We start from the raw sequence: 15857 nt of genomic DNA on the forward strand, positions 1-15857 counted from the left end.
TTACCCTTGTCTGTCTGTACATACGTTTGTCCATCTGTATCTCAAAGTTGGTTTCCGCTCTCTTACTTTAGTTTGCTTCAACCAGATGTAATAAAACTAATACAAAATGCTTATTACCTAAAAAGAACAGATCAAGTTTAAATTTTGGTGGCGTCACTTTAAGCATTCTAGAGTTATGCCTCTTTACAAATGGAAATATTGCTTAATTTTTTGTTTCTGTTCTTTTACTTTAGATTGCCTCAACCAAATAATATGAAACTTATACACAATGCTTATTTTCACAAGAAAACAGATCAAATTTAAATGTTGGTTGAGTTGAGTCACTTTAACTACAGTTAAGCCCCTTTTCAGTGGAGAAATTGCTGAAATTTTATTCCTGTTCTTTAACTTTAGTTTGCCTCAACCAAATGTTATAAACCTTATCATAAAATAATTACTACAAAACACAGATCAAGTTTAAATTTTGGTGTCACTTTAACTGTCCTAAAGTTATGCCCCTTTACACATGAAAAAAATTGCAGAATTTTTTGTTTCCTTTCTCTAACTTTAGTTTGCCTCAACCGAATGTTATGAAACTTATACACAATACTTATTACCACAAAAAATTTCCATCATATTTTTCTCAGAAACTACAACTATGTTTCATGTTGGCATGCATTAAATCTTGTTTACCAAATATTTTTTGTATATTATTCTAACATTCTAGCTCACAGTTCTACTTATTACATATGTAATGAAATCTAAATAGATTTTGGGGTACTAAACGCTTTAACTACCACTTGGTGAAGTATTATAATTGTAAATATATATATATATTAAGATGTGGTATGAGTGCCAATGAGACAATTCTCCATCCAAGTTACATATTATAAGGGTAAACCATTATAGGTCAAAGTACAGTCTTCAACACGGAGCCTTGGCTCACACTGAACAGCAAGCTATAAAGGGACCCAAAATTGACTAGTGTATAACCATGAATGATTCATATTGGAAAACCAAAGGTCTAGTCTATTTAAAAAACGAGAAACACATCAACAAACAACAACTACTGAACATCAGATTCCTGACTTAGGACACGTGCAAACAATTGCAGTGGGTTCAAACATTTTAATGGTACCAAACCTTCACCCATATCTGAAACAATAGTGTAACATCACAACATACCGTAGAAAGACACACTATAAAATATCAATTAAAATGGCTTAACTCAATCAACAGACATATAAACACAAGCTATTGCTAACTAACCAAACCAACAAAACACCTTTTACTAGCTGTATTATATTGATATTTCCTATTATTATTAGATCGTACACTTTATCAGAAGGGAAGTCAACATACTACATAGACACTTCAGGACAAGCCAATGGTTGTAATGGTGCTGTTGTTTGTAAACATGTAGCTAACGTTGAGGGAGGAATGAATATCGGCCAACTCAATAACAGAAAGTTTTATATTGAAGGTAATATAAAGTTTATCTATATGACTTGTAGAAAAATTTTCATAAAAGTGTCCATCATATCCTGTATTTCACATAATGTATTTATGGATAAGTTTTTTCAGAATAGGTTTATAATTTTAGTTAAAAAAAAATGAATAAATGATGAAGCATATTAGAACCGCATTTTTTTAAAGGACCTAACAACAGTCTTGAATTTTAAGGTCAAGGTCAAGATGCTGAATTGATATCAGGGAGTCAGTAATACTGTAAAACAGTGTAACCTGTGTTATCTGACACACTGGGGAACCAGAATAAAATGTCAGATTAAGCAGGGTGTCGGAATACTCAGGTTTTTCTGCATGATGGGCATATTTTGGGACCAAGAAAATGTGTCAAAAGCAGGATGTTGGAATACTCAGGTGTCGGATAAGGCAGGTTGCACTGTAGTTATATTTGCTTTTATTCCCTAGTTCTTATCGTTAACTTGAACGTGTATGATGGCACATTAGAAATTGAGAATTTGTTTAGTAACAACTTTTATTTGTTTCTATTGTTCAGCTAACAGGATATATCTTGATATTGTTGGTTGTATAATGTTATCACTTTTTCTTATGATCTTGACTTCATTTACAGGGTTCAATTGTCATTGTCAAATCATGGTTTGGTCTTTTTCTCAGATATCATCAGCATCAAGGCAACAATATTTGGTGAATGCAATGATTGCTATATATAAATACCCATCTTAATCTGACTTCATTAATATGGTTCATTTAGTCATAGATATGCTTATATTATGATATTTTTTAATGAGATTTATATTATTATGTTACAGATGATGTTTTACAAGCTGAATACTCGTCAGATCAAGAATGTGAACATGATAAAAGTAAAAAATCTAAAAGTATCATACAGTTCCATTGTAATTCTAAAGAGGTAAACATCTTTTTACAAATGCATTTAACTATAACTACAAAGCAGTAATCCTGTAAGAAAATAAAAAAAAAATATATTGAAGTTAGTCACTGTACATGACAGCCTTCACGAATAACTTTTGAGTCCACAAATCCGAAAGCTCAATTTAAAAAAAAAATAAGTTGGATTCTGTTGGCTTGTAGAGAAAAATTTTACAAGCCTGAAATCAATTTTACAAGCCTGGGCCATAGGACTTGTGGTTAAGCTTGAAGACTGACATGAGACATTGGTGTTGTGTTTTGTCTTAAGATACAAATACTAAAGGGTAGTAAATATTATTTGTATTATGATATAAACATTGCTATATTTCATTTATTTACAGGCTTTCAACACAAAAGGGATTCAAAAGTAGTAGTGATCAAGTAATTGTGGGCTAGTTACTAAATTTAATTGAAAACAGAAACATAAAAAATGAATGAAAAATGTAGCATGTGTCCATTGATCTAAATTTGTGGTTAAAAACGCATTGTGTATAGGTTTCATAACATTTGGTTGAGGCAAACTTAAGTTAGAGATTGGAAACAAATTTTGGGGTGTAAGTATGAATGAACATACAGCTGGATGGAAAAGGGTAACTCTTTTTAAATGCCCTTCCTGTAACAGTTAATGCAAAAAAGCTATGAAAATTGATAGCCCTGTTCCTTTGCTTTTTGTAAGTTTTTTTGTTGTGCATTTACTGATTTTGTGTCATGTCTTTGTTTTTATATTTAAATTATAAGTCTGCTAGATTGTTACACAATTGAAGTGCAGAGGACATTGAGTTGGTAAAAAAAGGTTTAAAAGGTTGCTGTGTTCACATTATTTGAATACCAAGCACTGAATTTATTATTTTTCTTTATTTCAGTCTATTCCATACCTCCTGTCAGAATCAAGAGATTGTGTTTATCTGTTTATATGGGAAACACCTCATACATGCATCACTCCTCAAGTGTAAGATTATCTCAATGTATATCATAAAAAAACATCTCATCTTATACTACATTAATCACTGCACTTTACCAAGTTATGCCTTAAACAATGTATCAAACTCTTGAGATCAAACTGATAAAATTTATTTTACCATAATTCAGGAGCGAATTTGAATACAGTAAAAGTGATTGTTATTTACCAGCTTCAGATACACTGCAGATACTCTGCTTATCAATTGTATTCTACAAATGAATAATCTCAGTCCTTTAAAGTTTGTTTTTAAATATAAAATGAGGAGATGTGGGATGATTGCCAATGAGATAACTATAAATAAATAATTTTTTTACGCAAATCACATTCAATAGAATAAAAGACACAAAAAGACAAAATGCGAAACAAACACATAAAAAGCAACTGCCTTATTTATGACAAAACATTAAACATTTTAACATTAGGAAAAAAAAAATTTAACCTATCATAATTTTTTAAAATGCCACAATTCAACTCAACATCATTTTTATTGTAGTGTTATCCAGACACCTGCATCAACTGGTTCTAACACAGGAAATAATGCTGCCCAAGCGAATAATAATAAAAAAGATGAATCGGGGTCAGGAAAAATTGGTATAATAGTTGCTGTATTCTCAGTAGCTATTCTTGTGTGTGTTTTATTGATCATATTCCATAAAGCAGAAAGAAGGTAAGTTATGACCAAACCAACAATTAGTTTAGCAGACCTTATAAAAGGTATCATCTTTCCATACTTTCCTTACAAGGATTTAAAAAATAAGTGTAATTACCATTTATATGAACTTTCAAATTATAAACCATAAGAATCGTATACTGGGATTCAATCATTTTTGTGGAATGCAAAAAAAAAATATTTTCATGGATATTTGATTTCATGGTTTTGACACAATCTGTTTAACCCTTTCCTCCATAATGACGCTTTTTGATGCACCCCTTTACTCCATAATGACGCCTGTATAGTACCTCAGTTGAAACTCTTTGACTACAAAATTTCTGCATCAGACTTAAAAAAATTTGTATCCAATATGAAAAGGATATTCATGAGAATAATTGACTTGAATTTCATTGATGAAATATTCATTTTCACAATGCACTAATACTTTAAACCTGATAAATTTTTTTTATAAAAAAATCCTATGCGAATCAAGTATGTGAGAAAAAAAAATCTATGGAGGAAAGGGTTAACCCATTAGAAAATGTGAACTTAATGGACATTTAATTTGGTGGTTTACCTCCTAGGAAAACTTAATGGACATTTAATTTGGTGGTTTACCTCCTAGGAAAACCATGCAAATAAGTTAAAATAATGAATCAACAGTAATAAGATTTTATTAAGAAGAGGATATTTTCATCTAGATAATTTTTAAACAAAAGATTTTACTCTCTACCTTACAGATCAGCATTCAAAGCAAAGATTACAAGTATTTTTAGTCGAGATGGAAGAGAGAGAACTCTATATAATAGTGTAAGTACATATGAATTCAGAGGTATAATATTTTCTTATCAAAGCATAAAATCTTCACCATTTTCTACAGTAAATAAACACTGCCTCTGTGGTATTGAGATAGTATGTTTGCCTCCAGTTTGGGAGGTTGTGGGTTCCATCCTTGAATGAAACTACCAAAGTCTTGAAAATGTACTTGCTGCTAAAAGTTTAGATAATACTGGTAGTTAGGTTAGTATCCATGATGTCTTAATTAAAATATAAACCTCAAAATACAGATCAAGTTTGAAATTGGGTGGCATCGTTTTTACCATTCTTGAGTTATGCCCCCTTTATAAATGGAAAAATTGCTGAAGTTTTCGTTTCAGTTCTCCAACTTTAGTTTGCCTCAACCAAATATTGTGAAACATGTACACTATGCTTATTACCACAAAATACAGATCAAGTTTGAATTTTGGTGGTGTCACTTTCACCCTTTTAGAGTTATGCCCTTTTCAAGCAGAACAATTACTGAATTAGTAGACCTCTTTCTGAAAAGCCTTTGTATGCATACTTTTAGGGATTATTTTACAAAAATGGAAAACAAACATTGAATAGTGAAGTCTACATAAATGGACACAGAGTGAGAAAATATGAGGTGAATGGTCCTTCCCCCTTTCTACAATATAAAAATCCATTATTTTCCCAAATACACCACAACTGTAATCGCTTTTTATTTTATTTATTTCACATATATATCACTTCAAGATATCTCTTATCACATATTTAGCATATCTTGCTTACAACCCTTTCAGAGCTTCACAATAATGATGCATTATTATCTATTTTTATGAGTTAAACATCATTTTTCATATTACTTTATAGTTTACTTGGGTAGCCTACGTCTACAATGATCATCTTATCTTAATTAGATTTTTCTTTAAAAAAATATTGAAACTGTTATGGAAGTAAAAATTGATTAAACAACCACTAATGTAGGTTATAATGATATGTAGGCTGATAACCAATAAAACATGGAGATAAAACTTAAGTTAAAGTTAAAAAAGTCTGAATTGTAGGTCATTGTTACCTATTTATAATAGGAGACTATTTTTTCTCTCCAAAATATATTCATTTACCAAGATTTTTATTGTGCTTTATTAAATAACTGAAAACTGGTATGGGACATAAAAACATAAACTAGGTAAGAATATTTATGAGGGTGATTCCCATTTTTTAGGAACAGTGTAAGAATGCACCTAGGAGAGTAGAACTGTGGGTTTCGTCCATTCTTTTATTTGATTTACTATACATATATCAGGTTCACACCAATAGTATGGGTATATGGAAAGTTGGATAAAATCTTACGTACTCCAATATACTGTCCAATGCCTTTTATTGACAATACCTGGGTTTTCATGCACAGATTCAGATGGAGGCGCACTTTGCCAGTCCCCCCATAAAAATTAAAAATAATGTCATTAATATGTAAAATTACAGCCATTTTGGGGTCAAAATATGGTCTTTTGACATTAATCCTGACTCTTTGCCTAGTTTTAATTACCGTTGTCTTAACTATAGTCTTTTATTGAAAACTTTATTTCAGTTACCAAGTACCGAAGATGAAAATGAAAATAACAATGATGAAGTTGTTTTATTAACATGTTTTTTTAAATCCTCATTCTCAGGAGCACCCCTCCCCTAAAAATCATGGATCCCCGTCGGATTTTAACTATCTTTAATATAGTCTTTTATTGAAAACTTTATTTCAGTTACCAAGTGCTGACGATGAAGATGAGAACAATGATGATGATGAAGTTGTTTTATTAACACATGAAGAACAGATGTCCAGTAGAATAGAATCAGCAGACGGACAAACACATGATTTAACAGATGATGTTAAAATATTAAATCCTTTCGCAGATGCTGAAGGAGGTTACCATGACGATAGTGACGAAGATCTGTTAGCATGATCTCTATTTGTTATTGTATTTAATTGTTTAAATGTGGTGTCCAATGTTTATAAAATGTGATTGTTTATTTCCATAAAAGATATTTCTTCTTTTTTGGATAAATTTGTGTTAACTGTGATACAAAGATGATTATTTAAATACAATGTAACCTGTGTCATCTGACACCTGAGTATTCCAACATCCAGCTTTAACCGACACATTTAAATGGTCCAAAAATATGTCTTTCCATGCAGAAAAAACCTGAGTATTTTGTCTACCTGTTTAATCCGATATTTTTTCCTGGTCCCCCAAGTGTGTCGGATTACACAGGTTACACTGTAGTATATATTGGGGAAAAATATGTGGTCATTCTAATACAAAAACCTTATACATGTAACCATTGTAAAATATCTACAGTATTTCATCAGATCTGTTCAATTATTTTTGTTATATAAGCAGAAATTGGTTCATTTACAATGAGACACTTTTTGTTTCCTTTTTTTTATTGAAAAATTAAGGAAATATATATTAAGAGTTTTCAGGTAGATAAGAAACTTTCACAAAATCTTGCTTACATTATTATGTTGTATTTTATTGATCTGAATAATTTTTTAAGGTGAACATAGTCTTTGTTATATTTATTTAGATTTGGGAATGGGGTATGCGAATTTGGGAACAAAATGGTTTCAATTTTCTGTCTTTCTTATAATCAACATATTGTTTGCTTGTTGTAACATATTTAATTAATGTCAATTACATCAAATTGTCTTTCATTTCTGCCGATTGGCCATTTATTCCACAATGATTAGCTTTAAAATCTGACTGTATGAAGTGCACAAGTATTTTTATGACTTGATTCAGTAGAAGATGAAAAGTACAGCTTATTAAATCGCAGCTCTTCATCTTTACAGTTGTTTAAAGGTATTAAATGATTAGCCAAAGAATTAACCCATGACATCAAAATTAATGTAGCCCCTAGCTTATAATTATAATTAGATATAAGTTAAGTTTTTTTTAACAATATTAGTTAATTATGACAGATCAATTGATATTTTTCTTTAAATTTATGAATTACCCTTCTAGAATTTGGTTGTAGAGGTTGAGGTACAACGAAATTCTCATAAGTTCTTCACACAAACCCTGTATTTATTGATATTCTTGTTCTTCATAATTCCTCTTATCATTTTCAATATATAATCTTATTATTTTAATTCATTGAAATGGCTCAGAATGTTACAGGATTTGTGATAGGAATTACAAGTTATTGAAATAAGAATTTTATATGGATATTGCATTACTACTCTTAATTTAGCACTGTTTATTTCAAAAGCAATACTTTTAAAACTGTTTTCCCACAGTGTACTTATAAGAAAATCTTGAACTGTTGGATGATTTAGATTTAGATTTACCATAGGTTGGTTCATATGGTATTGTATCTCAATCTCTTAATTCACATTTCTCCTCATAAACTTTAAACACATTCCAGTTGTTAATGTATGAATTTATTCTCCAATTAAAAATGAGTAAAATTAAGTTAAAATTTACAAATTAATGCTCCTTTATAGTATATATAACAAATCTCCAACAACTATGATATCTAATATTGTTCATGCCTTTATTTACTGCTCTGAATATCAGTATATAAAATGTAACTTAAAGTGCTATATTTTGTCCAGTTGTATTTTTTTTTGCTTTATGTTTATCATAACTTCTACATTTAGCTTCTGAAATTAAGTATATCATTCTAACAAGAATTACTATTGTTTTTTATAGGCTGTTAACCTTTTCATACACAAAAGTAATCACTGCCAAATAAATTGTTTGTTCATAATTTTAAGAAACAGGTTGAATCTTGATAATCTTTATTTTCTTGTATTACAGTAAATCTACCTACAACTGAAACATTTACCTTATCACATGTCAGAAGTGTTCATATAATAGCATTTTGTCAACCTTTACATTGCATATCCAAGTATCTATGTTTTATTATTCATTGATTTCTGTAATGGCTTCTTAACTCATGTTTAGAAAAATCCCTATTATTGCGAACCCTATCGTAGTTTTCCATAGATTCACCTGCAAGTTACCTGTCCATTTAAACTTTTGGCAGTTCTATTGTCCCATCTAACAAATACAACAGGTATTGTTCTCTGTGTAGTTTATTCACTCAGACCTTTAAATTTCTTCTAGGAGAAATATATCACTCATTGATTAATCTACCTGAGTAAAAAATTGAACTGTCAATGAAGAAAAAATACTTATACCAATACTAAGTAAGGACTCACAAAACTGCATGTGGTGTTGTATTTATTCGATACCTGGAGTAACTCGTTTTTAATGTGTTCAATATTACATTTGTAATACTGATTCAAAAATTAAAAGTTGATTTCTGATCAAATATTCAATATTTTTGTGTGTTTGATAAATAAAAAATTGAATATTATTATTTTTAAATTAAGGTCTTCATAAACATAAGTCCAACAAAAACATGTAAATTCATGAAATTCATTGGAAAATACTAAAAAATGTGTCTGAAATAAACTTTTTAGTATTAAACCAGATTTTATATTGAACAGATTGAAAATATATTAATGATAATATTGAATAAATACAATATTGCATACAGTTTATGTGAGTTATTAGAAGTATTTCAATAAAAAAGAAGATAATTTTTTGGTCAGGTAAATTAATCAATGAGTGATATATTTCTCCTAGAAGAAATTTAAAGGTCCCAGTGAATAAACTACACAGAGAACAATACCTGTTGTATTTGTTAGATGGGACAATAGAACTGCCAAAAGTTTAAATCGACAGGTAACTTGCAGGTGAATCTATGGAAAACTAAGATAGGGTTCGCAATAAATCATTCCATCATACTTAATAATACCAAATGTAAAACTAGAGGCTCTGAGATGGGTTTTTTTTACTTAACATTGACGTCACAAAATTCAAGTAATGTAGAAGTTATTTTGCTTTGGATGCCTCTTATAGAAAGCCATGACTTTATGAACTTGTATTACTAATACATATACGATATATGTACATTGTCGGAAAATATCAAATTTATTTGTACGAGCTTTAGAAACATGATGAAAAGCGAGGCTGTGCCAAGCTTTTCTCCTGTTTTGTAGCAAGTACAAATAAATTTTATATTTTCAGACAATGTACATATATTATTTTTATCGCAATTTACACCCGGTTCTTAAGGTTAGCTGTTCAAATCGAAATCATTGCTTTTGATTTTTCAAAGAAATCGACATAGTTGAAATGCGGACCGCGAAGAGGACCCCAAAATGAACTGTTACACAGAAAGAAAAATCTGTCTTTCTGCTTGTTCAAAGTCAAAGCGGGTAACAGTAGACTTTATTTGTACATGTACAAATAAATTTAACATTTATTCATATACCTGTTATTTGTACAATATAAGGCTGATTGCAGGATAAAGACAAATATCAGTATGTGTCAGATGTGATTATTTGTTAGTTAATGTTGTCAATAAGTTAAAGCATAATCATGTTTTTATCAATGCAGATCATATCATATGAACAAATGTTGAGGGTAGATGATTTATTTTGTTTCTGTTAATTAATGGTGAAACATTTTGTTGAATGTACAATTAAGCTGCTGATTATGAACTTGAGCTTGAATGAGAGGATCAAATAAATTTATTTTTTGAAACATTCATGTGCATTATTATTATTTTGCCTAATCTTCCATTCTAAATTTTATAGAGAACTCCATTGAACTCTGGAATCCATTTATATTTGTAATGATCAGGCTATTTAGAACCAATGTTTAGATAATGTTTACTCTTTTTTAAGAGCAGAACTTTTCAATGCAGTATGAACTGTCCATGTTTTCATTGATGCACTACTATTCCTGTAAAAAAGATACTTTGTGTCGTCTTGTCAAAGTGGAAAAAAGAGTGCACACGCTAAAAAGTCTGGCCTTCTTTACTAACCATTGATTTTATGTTGATAGTCCTAACTTAAAAGTTTAACTACAAGTATCATATAATCTAAACATGATCCAAAAATATGTAGTCAAGGTCAGATAAACCAAATGAGAAAACAATATACAAAACATAGTTGACCTATTGCTTATAGTTTCTAAGAAATAGACTTTACACAGAAAACTTAACATTGACTAATGAACCAAGAAAATGAGGCCAAGGTCAGATGAATCATGCCTGACAGACATGTACACCTTACAATCCTTCTATATATTAAATATAGTTGCCTTATTGCTTATAGTCTAAGAAACAAACTTAACCATGAAAACTTAGCATTGACCGATGAACCATGAAAATGAGTTCAAGGGCTGATGATACCTGCCAGACAGATATATACACCTTACAATCCTTCTATACAATAAATATAGTTGACCTATTGCATATAGGATAAGACCAAACTCAAAAACTTGAGGTCACGGTCAGATGAATCATCATAGACGGACATGTTCACCTTACAATCAATCTATGCATTAAATATAGTTTACCTATTGCTTATTAATATCTAAGAAACAAACTTGACCATGAAAACTAAACATTGACCAATGAACTGTGAAAAAAGGGTCAGGGTCAAATAAAACCTGTGAGACTGATATGTACATCTTGAAATATTTCCATACACCAAATTTATTGCATATAGTATTAGAAAAAAGACCAAAACCTTAAAAACAACTTTGACCACTGAACCATGAAAATGAGGTCATGGTCAGAGGACACCTGCCAGTTGGACATGTACACCTTACAATCATTCCATATACCAAATATAGAAGACCTATTGCTTATTGTATCTGAGATATGGACTTGACCACGAAAACTTACCTTGGTTACTGATCCATGAAATGGAGTCAAGGTCAGATGAAATCTGTTGATGGGCAAGAGGACCTTGCAGGGTATGCACAAACTAAATATAGTTATCCAATTACTCAAAATAACAAAGAAACTAACATTACAAAAAATCTTTTTTTTTCAAATAGGCACTGAACCATGAAAATGAGGACAATGGACATATGACAAATGGAAACTTTGTAACATAAGGCATCTAAATACAAAGTATGAAGCATCCAGGTCTTCCATCTTCTAAAATATAAAGTTTTTAAAAGGGTATATTAACTAAGGCTGTTACCACCGCCACTGGATCACTATTCCTATGTAAAGTTTCTGCTACAAAATTTGCAGACTCTACAGAAACCCTTAAGGGTGCTGATTCCTGGCCACAGTATATATGATATTTGGTATGCAGATTTATCAATGTTTGTATTGGCAAATTTCATTTGCAAAGAGATTTATTGGCTCTGAACCTTCATTAGTCTATTGAATTTTAAATTTTGCTTAGTTTATGGGTTTCACATCTCATTGCCATGCAGATTATAAGGCTCTGTCCCCTCAGTCACTGTTGACTTTGAATGTTTTACATACTAGTTAACATGTTAAATGGATTACATCAGTTCATTTTAAATGAAGATAATTTGTATGCATTTGTATTAGAAATCACATTTCCATGGAGATTATAAGCCCGCTCCTCTATTTGATAATGTTTGCTAATTGAAGTTTCTATCCATCTTTTTAAACACCAAAAATTGGTAAAAACTGTCAACAAAGGGCAATATCTCTAATAATGTATGGACTGATGATTTTCCCTGTTTGACCTTTTTGTAGAACTTGTCTAACTGATCAATTTTGCAATATAAAGTTTTCTCTTTATCTGTCATAGTTTTCAAGATTATAGGCAAAAACAGGGAAAAAAAATTTGTCTATTAAAAACAATAACTCCTATTAGATGTTGTCTATCAGTTTTTAGGTATATTAACATAGGAAGAGCTCAACATTCTGAAAATTTTTGCTCCACTAGATTTTTATCTATTCATAATCGTTTTCACAATACTGTTCATTTAGAAATTATTGTGAAGTTTTTATTAATGCGAATAACACGACTGAATGAGTATCGCAACAATAAAAACTAGCATTCTGATATATGATACAAACAGATGTGTGCAGATTTTCCTGAAATCGCAAAAATTAATCTTGAATTTCAGTCCTTTCTTCCAAATTCACAATAATAAATGCACACAATAATTTCTGAATTTACAGAAAGACAAAACTTGCATTTTACCCCTATAATCTATTTTTAGCCATGTTTGGTTAAATTTGGCTCAGTAGTTAACAGAGGAGAACATTTTTATAAGACCACAAAAATTTTAATTTTTTGGTCGTATATTGCTATCACGTTGGCGGCGTCTTTGTCGTCCTCGTCGTCCGAATACTTTTAGTTTTCGCACTCTAACTTTAGTAAAAGTGAATAGAAATCAATGAAATTTTAACACAAGGTTTAAGACCACTAAAGGAAGGTTGGGATTGATTTTGGGAGTTTTGGTCCCAACATTTTAGGAATTAGGGGCCAAAAAGGGCCCAAATAAGCATTTTCTTGGTTTTCGCACTATAACTTTAGTTTAAGTGAATAGAAATCTATGAAATTTTGACACAAGGTTTATGACCACAAAAGGAAGGTTGGGATTGATTTTGGGAGTTTTGGTTCCAACAGTTCAGGAATTAAGGGCCAAAAAAGGGCCCAAATAAGCATTATTCTTGGTTTTCGCACAATAACTTTAGTATAAGTAAATAGAAATCAATGAAATTTTAAAACAAGGTTTATGACCATAAAAGGAAGGTTGGGATTAATTTTTGGAGTTGAGGTCACAACAGTTTAGGAATTAGGGGCCAAAAAGGGGCCCAAATAAGCATTATTTTTGGTTTTTGCACCATAACTTTAGTATAAGTAAATAGAAATCTATGAAATTTACACACAAGGTTTATGACCATAAAAGGAAGGTTGGGTTTGATTTTGGGAGTTTTGGTCCTAACAGTTTAGGAATAAGGGGCCCAAAGGGTCCAAAATTGAACTTTGTGTGATTTCATCAAAAATTGAATAATTGGGGTTCTTTGATATGCCAAATCTAACTATGTATGTAGATTCTTAATTTTTGGTCCCGTTTTCAAATTGGTCTACATTAAGGTCCAAAGGGTCCAAAATTAAACTAAGTTTGATTTTAACAAAAATTAATTTCTTGGGCTTATTTGATATGATTTATCTAAATATGTACTTTGATTTTTGATTACGGGCCCAGTTTTCAAGTTGGTCCAAATCAGGATTCCATATCAAGTATTGTGCAATAGCAAGAAATTTTCAATTGCACAGTATTGCACAATAGCAAGAAATATCTAATTGCACAATATTGTGCAATAGCAATTAATTTTCAATTGGAGTTATCTTTCTTTGTATAGAATAGTAGTTGATAATATATGTTGGAAATTTGCCAGACATGACTATGATGTCATTTTCTATTTTTATTTGCCAATAACTTTATGTAAATAACTTCATTGGAAATTTGCCAATATAAAATGTTGCTGATGAAGCTTTTTTTCCTTATCTTATCTAAAATGTTTTTAGATAATGTATGTTGGACATTTGCCAGACATGACTATGATGTCATTTTCTATTTTTATTTGCCAATAACTTTATGTAAATAACTTCATTGGAAATTTGCCAATATAAAATGTTGCTGATGAAGTGTTTTTTATTGTTTTATACAATAAACAATGTATATTCACTTTTACTACCAACCAATCTTTACCATTCAGTGATAACAAGCACTTTATTTTACATTTTAATATTTTATGATGTATTTAAAAGAGTAGTTATTGTTGCAAACTCCATTAGAAATTTGAATTGATATCAGTTTTGGAAAAAGGGAAATGGAAATGTGAAAAAAGGGGGGGGGGGAGGTTTAAATTTTTCTCATTTCAGATTTCATAAATAAAAAGAAAATTTCTTCAAACATTTTTTTGAGAGGATTACTATTCAACAGCATAGTGAATTGCTCAAAGGCAAAAATAAACTTTTAAGTTCATTAGACCACATTCATTCTGTGTCAGAAACCTATGCTGTGTCAACTATTTAATTTTAGATTTAAAAAGTTTGAAGAAGAAATCTTTGATTTGTAAAATCTTATCATTTGTTTTGTGTAAAAAAAAACCATGTAATGTCAAAAATTTGATCACAATCCAAATTCAGAGCTGTATCACGCTTGAATGTTTTGTCCATACTTGCCCCAAATGTTCAGGGTTCGACCTCTGCGGTCGTATAAAGCTGCGCCCTGCGGAGCACCTGGTTGTAAAAGTTAACTATGAAGGACAACAATGATGATAGATGCTAAGTGATGGGAAAAGCTTACTTGGCCCTTCTGGCTAGATGAGCTTTAAATGAAAGCTACCTAAGGTTTCTTTACCTTGTTTTAATATCACATTTATTTGATGACAACACATGTATAATACGGTATATTTTAATATAAAATATATCTTAGACATTCAATATCAATAATATTTTGATATATAAAAAAAAATAAAATCTAAAGTTTAGTTCATAAAATTTGCAGTAGCCACAGCCTATGGAAATGAATAGCTCCTTTATCCACAGGGAGGTGTATTCTCTTTATCTGAAAAAAGAATGAATAAGAGGAACATTATCATTAGAAATAATTCAGTATTCAATACGGCAGGTGTAAAATTGAATATTTTTAGCTACTTCCCTTTAATATCTATATCTTTATAAACTTTTCAGCCATGTAGAAAAAAAATCTAATAAGAAATTTTAATTAAGGATGAATACAAACATACATAATTGTAATATTCTCTATAAAATATAGTGGTGGACAACATTTAAAACCAACTATGACAACAACAATTCTACTGAAATTGCTTTTTTGCCTTTTTTCATTTAATTCTTCAAAACTGCCATTTTGATTTGGACAACATGTAAAACCAACTATGACAACAACAATTCTACTGAAATTGCTTTTTTGCCTTTTTTCATTAAATTCTTCAAAACTGCCATTTTGATTCAGTCAGTAAATTGTGGCGGATAAAAAAAGTCATTTAAATATCTCTCTTTCTTAAACCACAGTTTGATCATTCTTGGTCCTCAAAGAGAAAGTATGTCTATGTATTGTAATAAAGCATTGCATTTTTTGGGGTTAAAATATCAATGCACCATCGAAGATCAATCATTGATTTAACATTTATCTCCACGTTAATTTTTGGCCAATTTTGTGCTAAATTGTACCTTCT

General features: G+C 30.3%; 1 protein-coding gene across 1 annotated transcript in view; it reads left to right on the top strand.

The window, feature by feature from the left end:
- Nucleotides 1-7154, top strand: part of LOC143048115 (cation-independent mannose-6-phosphate receptor-like) — a 56750-nt gene extending 49596 nt beyond the window's left edge. The window contains exons 38-43 of the mRNA XM_076221590.1: nucleotides 1308-1462; nucleotides 2274-2374; nucleotides 3258-3343; nucleotides 3849-4022; nucleotides 4748-4817; nucleotides 6548-7154. Coding sequence (XP_076077705.1) covers nucleotides 1308-1462; nucleotides 2274-2374; nucleotides 3258-3343; nucleotides 3849-4022; nucleotides 4748-4817; nucleotides 6548-6748 — 787 coding nt within the window. The 3' untranslated portion in view covers nucleotides 6749-7154. The remainder of the gene's footprint in view (nucleotides 1-1307; nucleotides 1463-2273; nucleotides 2375-3257; nucleotides 3344-3848; nucleotides 4023-4747; nucleotides 4818-6547) is intronic.
- Nucleotides 7155-15857: the final 8703 nt, after the last annotated feature.

This window comes from Mytilus galloprovincialis, chromosome 10 (assembly GCF_965363235.1).
Source record: "Mytilus galloprovincialis chromosome 10, xbMytGall1.hap1.1, whole genome shotgun sequence".
NCBI lineage: Eukaryota > Metazoa > Mollusca > Bivalvia > Mytilida > Mytilidae > Mytilus > Mytilus galloprovincialis.